A 6,285-nucleotide genomic window follows, 5' to 3' on the forward strand; every position below is an offset into this window, starting at 1 on the left:
AGCATATTAGAATGATTTCTGAAGATTTAAAATAACTGCTTTCAAATAGAAAGCAGTTATTTTAAATAGTAAAAATAATTCAAAACTTTACTGCTTTGCTCTACTTTAGATCAAATAAATGCAGCCTTAGTGAGCAGAAGAGACTTTTTAAAAAAAATAAAATAAAGAAAAACACATTAAAAATCTTACATTTCAAAAACTTTAGACTGGTAGTGTAGGCTGGTTATTCTTATAGATTGAAACAAATGTGCTTCAGCCAGGATAAAGAGTATGAAAAGTGCTCCGAGTTGCTGCAGAGGTTTCAAAGCTAAATTTTAACATTACTCCAATCAAATGATCCTTTAGAAATCATTGTAATATTCTGGTTTGCTGCTCAAAAACATTTATTATTATGTTGAAAACAGCTGAGTATAATTTTTTCAGGTTAGGCGCTTTTAGAGTGATAAAACTAGCGTATTCCCCGGTAACAACTGTAATCAAAGCAGCTGCACGCATGAACTCTACTTTATCAGATCAAATAAAAATGCCATCGAAACGTTTCTGAAGACAGAAATCAAACACCACAAATAAATCAATGTATGGGAAACACTGGTAATGTATATCAAGATATCGGAAATGTTTTAAAAAACATATCACCGTTATTGAAAAAAATTATATTGCGATACATATTGATATTGAATTATTGTCCAGCCCTACCGTGGGTTCCATAAAATAATCTCTTACCCAATTTAAAGCTGCAGTCCGTAACTTTTTTTGGTAAAAAATGATCAGAAATCAATATTTGAGCATGTACATAACCAGCCAGTGTTCAAAACTATCGCCTTACTTTAGCCCGATTCACAACGGTCAGCTTATAATAATGTTTTCTAATTTGAGTGGTACGGGTAGGTTTTCGCGGGAAATTCGAGGATGGCACCGTGTCATTACGTCACTTCTGTAAACATAAAGAAGTTGTCCCGGCTACTAGACTATCGCATGTGAGGATCCTGCAGGTGGCAGATGGACATGCTTTTTTCCTCAGTTGGTCAGAAGAAACTGTGGCAGACTTGTTACTTGTTCAGGTGGCAATATACGGTGAAAATTCTTATTTGGGTCATATTCCAAGACGTAGGCTAGAATCTGTGATTGCGAAGTACAGTAACTATACACACCAGTGTCGTGACTGACTGCCACAAATACTCTTCAGAACATTAGATTCATCCGCGCCGGAGCCGTGCCAACTCACAACCCACGCAAGCTAGATAACTCCGCACAGCTGCAATTCCAGGTTTTCAAACAGAGATGGCTACAAAGAGGCAAAACTTACGGACTGCAGCTTTAAGATGGCGCAACCCTAGACAGTACATGAAAATACAGGCAATGACTAGCTCAGGTAACCTAGAAACACCTCCTTACCCTCTTGTTGGAGCTTCTGCTTCTGGGAAGCATGTAGATGTCTTCCATCTCCTTCTGCTTCTGCTCTTCCTCCACCTTCCGCCGCTGCTCCTCTGGAATTATGTCATCCCAATCACGTATATGCCTCTCCTCAAGATCTGGTGTACTTTCATCCATGGTGAAGTTAGCAACCTACCAGAGGAAAAACAGGAGTTGTGGGCCAAGGCTCAGGAGAAAATATGCCACTTAACAATAAAAGCTTGAATAAAGTACCTTAAACTGTGACAGAAGTTCATCTGTAGCATTTGATCCTTGATCACTCTCTCTGGTTTCAGCAAGCCGCAAGATTTCATCAATGTCCATTTCCTGCGGTTCTGATTCCTCCCCCTCAGGTTCCTTAAACAGATCCTCTGCTCCAAACTTCAAGATTGCTGTCAATTCCTCTTTACTGAAGGGGTTTGAACTGGAGATGGCCAACACACAGATATACATTATTTGTTACAAAATATGTTTAAAACAAAATTTTTTTCTATTTAATATTCAAGGTTCTCACTTTGAATTTCCTGAGTTGTTATCCAGTACGGTTCGCCCAGTGGTGTCCATTCTCTGAATGACAAGATGGTCTAGAACCATCTTCTTTTTGGCTCTTTCAATAATGTCTTCCTCCACCGTGCCTTTTGTGACCAGACGATAGATATTCACCTATGGCAAAACCCCAAAAATATATTTAATTGCAATCTATGTACTGCTACTTATGACTTCATTCTGGAGGTTCCTCCAGAAGTATGTGAGGTTACACATTAGGTCGAAGATTCGTGCTCTACTTACTTGCTTTTTCTGGCCAATCCTGTGGGCTCTAGCCTGGGCTTGAAGATCATTTTGTGGGTTCCAGTCCGAGTCAAAGATAACCACTGTGTCAGCAGAGGCCAGGTTAATCCCAAGCCCTCCAGCTCGGGTGGATAGCAGGAAACAGAAGTCCTGAGGAAGACAGTGGACACTGAGAACAAGAGCCAACTGCAAGTCTAGTGATGAACGCTTAAATCCATATATTAAGGCTGGCACTAATCGAGTAATCGGTCGATTATTCTGACGATTAATCGAGTAATCAGATTTTTTTGTGGTAATAAAAATAGACCTAAACCTAAAATTCATAATAGCAATGAGGCAATAATAATGGGTTCAAATTAAATATCAAAAGCAAGTAATTATATGGTTTTATTGAACAAAATAGTTTATTTACATAATATAATCATAACTTATGTACAAGGCGCCAACGGCCCGACGATTGTTTTCACAGCCTTTGTGAATTCATAATAGCACTATGCTTTATTATGATTTTTAAATGGTTTTAATATTTCGTGCAGCCGTACAAAATGGTCTAATAATGCTTTTCATGGATTCTCGTCCGTGGAATGCGCCACTTCCGGTATTTTGCAATTGAGGATTTTTTATAATCAAGTACTCTAATTTAAGGAATCGTGACAGCCCTACTATATATCCTATTCCAGATAATATGCATAAAAACTGGATAATAACCTATCCAATGGTGTAAATCTGTTTGTCTGACCAACAGCAGACAGGTGGAGCGATCAGAGAAAATCAATACTTGTTAAAGGAACACGCCACTATTTTTGAAAATAGGCTCATTTTCCAACTCCACTAGAGTTAGACAGTTGAGTTTTACTGTTTTCGAATCCATTCAGCCGATCTCCGTGTCTGGCGGTAGCACTTTTAGCTGCAGCTTAGCATAGATCATTAAATCTGATTAGACCATTAGCATCTCGCTCAAAAATGACCAAAGAGTTTCGGTATTTTTCCTATTTAAGACTTGACTCTTCTGTAGTTTCATCGTGTACTTTGACCGACGGAAAATGAAAAGTTGCGATTTTCTAGGCCGATATGGCTAGGAACTATACTCTCATTCCGGCGTAATAATCAAGGAACTTTGCTGCCGTACCATGGGTGCAGCAGGCGCAATGATATTACGCATCGCCTGAAAATAGTCCCCAGCTAGGAAATATCGAAACTCTTTGGTCATTTTTGAGCGAGATGCTAACGGAGATGCTAAACTGTTTAACTCTAGGGGAGTTGGAAAATGAGCTATTTTCAAAAATAGTGGCGTGTTCCTTTAAGAAACCATTATTTTGCTTTATGGTTTTGCATAATTTGTGACATTAGTCATTTCACAACCTTATAAAACATTAATTTATTGTATATACTGTATATTTAATGATTTATTTAGAGTTTTTGAACACACATATGGGCCCTTCTTATTTCAATACTACAGAATTGTTTTGAACCTTTATGAATTACATTCTCATTCTTCTAGTAAATACATAAGGCCTGTATTTCCCATGGATCAAGCATTCCCACAACCACTAAAGTGCCTGACTGGAACATCACAACCATAGCAAATATCTGAAAACAGTGAAGCTCTGCCCAAACAAAACAAACACGCATGCCATAGTTTAGGACCTTACCTCAGAGCCTTCTGCATTAAAGTGGTCCAGTGCTTGTTTTCTGATCTCTCCCTTGATGGAGCCGTCCAAACGCTGAACATTAGAGAACACACAGATACAGTTAAGGAATGTCAAGCGTGGCACTTTGACCAAACTGGGGCACCTCAGCTAGATATGCTCCCATAAAATCCTAAAGCCCCTTAAGTCACCACAAAATTATGACGACACTGAAGATGTTTTGCCAGACCAAAACAACACTAAGACGCAAGCTGTGCTAATGCTCAAAGCTCCACCGACCAAAAAATAACAGGGATAAAAATAGGCTCTGGGAACTTGCTGCCTGAGCAGACATACTGCAACCCTGACACATGATTCCTTAAATCGCCCGAGCCAAGTCCATACAAGCTACATCTCTGAATGTCTCCACAGACATTACAAAAAAAAAAATCTAGATTTACAACAGAAGATGAAAAATCACAAATTGTGTATTTGCATAATTCTGTAATTGAGTATTCTGTAGCACACAAAAACAAGTACTGCATTTTCCGGAAAACAAGTTGCACCTGACTGTAAGCGCACCGGGTCAAAATTTCACTGATGAGAAAAAAATGTGACTGAAATTAAAATGTAAGTTAAAAGTAACTCAATATGCATGCAAAATGTGTTTTGTTTTATACAGAAACGTTACATCACTGATAATGGTTTTAAAATAAGTTAACTTCAAGAACTTAAGCTGTTCTTTAAAATATATATATATATATATATATATATATATATATAAATAAAAAAGTATTAACAATGAAAAAAAATAAAAAAATCACAACATTCACCCCATTTACAGAGAAACTCATTTGAAAAGTGGACTGCCACATTAGTATAATTAGTATTAGACATATATAACATTTCTGTCTCTATATTCAAGTTTAACGCGCTCTTATTCAGAAGAAAAGAAGTACAAAAACACTAAAAAGCGACCAAGTTTCAGGTAGCGCTTCACATTTTGTTTTCACCATTACGGCAGATTCTGATACATTATTAATTATTTTCATTATATAGAAGTATTGCCACATGGCTTCATCTCGTCACCTTAATGGCACATATCCAGTGCATTCGGTTATCACTGCAGGATTTAGGTGCAGGATTCAGTAGGAAAATATATTTCATTGATGTTTATACCAGGCAAAGGCACACAGGAAAATCAATTTGTGAACAGCTTAAATAATGCTTTTACTAATCAGCCAGTAAATTACACAAACACATGCCTAGTAGACATCTTTCTAATTAGGGTCCACATTTTTACTTTGATGCTGTACAGATTAGTGGTCGACCGATATATTGACAAGGCCGGTATATAGGCCGATATTTGGCACTTTTCAAATATCGGCATCGGCCGATACGTTTTTCTGTTTGGCCGATGCGTTCGAGGCGGGACTTTTATTTTGACGGCGCTGACAGCAGCAGTGCCTGAGCACACAGTGCGCACATTCTCCCTCTTGATCGCCATCGTCGTTAACAGTTCTGTCTAATACGGATAGAAGTCTGTGTAAATTGTTTGGTGTGTTCCACTCGTCGGCTCTTATCGGGCTCACATCAGCAGCAGAAAAATTTAAATTTGATGAAGCTCACAGGCTTAAGAATGACGACTCGCTGCTATATAAAACTCTGATCGACTTTCGATCCAATCACCGGCTGCTCATTACTGGGACCCCACTGCAGAATTCGCTTAAAGAGCTGTGGTCCCTTCTGCACTTTCTTATGCCTGACAAAAAGTGCAGAAGGGACCAAAAAGTTTCACAGTACATGACGGTATTTTTTTTTCATGCATGACCGGGTGTTAACCATATTTTCTACTGATTAAGTGAGGAAATACTGCAGTATATTGACTTAGAATGCCCTATTTTACTGTCATGATGAGTGAAAACGCTGGAAACGCTGTTTTGTACTCATTTATTGACGAGTCGGCTGCGGTGCGGCCAACTGAATGCACTGCTTCTCTGCCGCTCACTGCACAGAACAGACGCCAAGAGAGGTGACACTTCTCCGGGAAAGTCAGACCTCGCGTTCGCGGGACAGCACTGGCGAAATCTTCCAACTGAACCATAGCTAAGGTTTATCCAAAAAAGTCACTAGGTTTGTCAGTATGAATATTCTATGGAAAAAAGCCGCTAAAAGGTCTGAAAGTTGCTAAATCTAGTGCTAAAGTCGCGTTTGTGTGTGTGAGACGCGGGAGCTGATGGCAGGGGGCGGTGGATATTTGTGGCGGTCAATGTGGATACTGTGGATGAGATCTTCTGTGTCATCACGTTCTATTAGCTCTACAGCTTCAGTTTTGAAACTTTCACGCTTAGTAACACATACAGCTGTTCCCTCAACACAGTGCAACAGTGAAAAGGGACCCCTTTCAAACAGTGTCGCGTTCCAAACGTTGTTTAAGCAACATACACCGGTATTG

General features: G+C 39.0%; 1 protein-coding gene across 1 annotated transcript in view; it reads right to left on the bottom strand.

Moving 5' to 3' along the window:
* The window catches only part of LOC107715217 (chromodomain-helicase-DNA-binding protein 2-like), a 34,920-nt gene that overhangs the window by 10,923 nt on the left and 17,712 nt on the right, over nucleotides 1-6,285 (bottom strand). Inside the window, exons 20-24 of the mRNA XM_016521296.1 lie at nucleotides 3,855-3,926; nucleotides 2,203-2,352; nucleotides 1,928-2,076; nucleotides 1,648-1,837; nucleotides 1,396-1,566 (exon numbers count right to left, since the gene is read on the bottom strand). Of these exons, the coding sequence (XP_016376782.1) occupies nucleotides 1,396-1,566; nucleotides 1,648-1,837; nucleotides 1,928-2,076; nucleotides 2,203-2,352; nucleotides 3,855-3,926 (732 nt within the window). The remainder of the gene's footprint in view (nucleotides 1-1,395; nucleotides 1,567-1,647; nucleotides 1,838-1,927; nucleotides 2,077-2,202; nucleotides 2,353-3,854; nucleotides 3,927-6,285) is intronic.

This window comes from Sinocyclocheilus rhinocerous, unplaced genomic scaffold (genome assembly GCF_001515625.1).
Source record: "Sinocyclocheilus rhinocerous isolate Xijiao unplaced genomic scaffold, SAMN03320098_v1.1 scaffold659, whole genome shotgun sequence".
In the NCBI taxonomy this organism is placed as follows: domain Eukaryota; kingdom Metazoa; phylum Chordata; class Actinopteri; order Cypriniformes; family Cyprinidae; genus Sinocyclocheilus; species Sinocyclocheilus rhinocerous.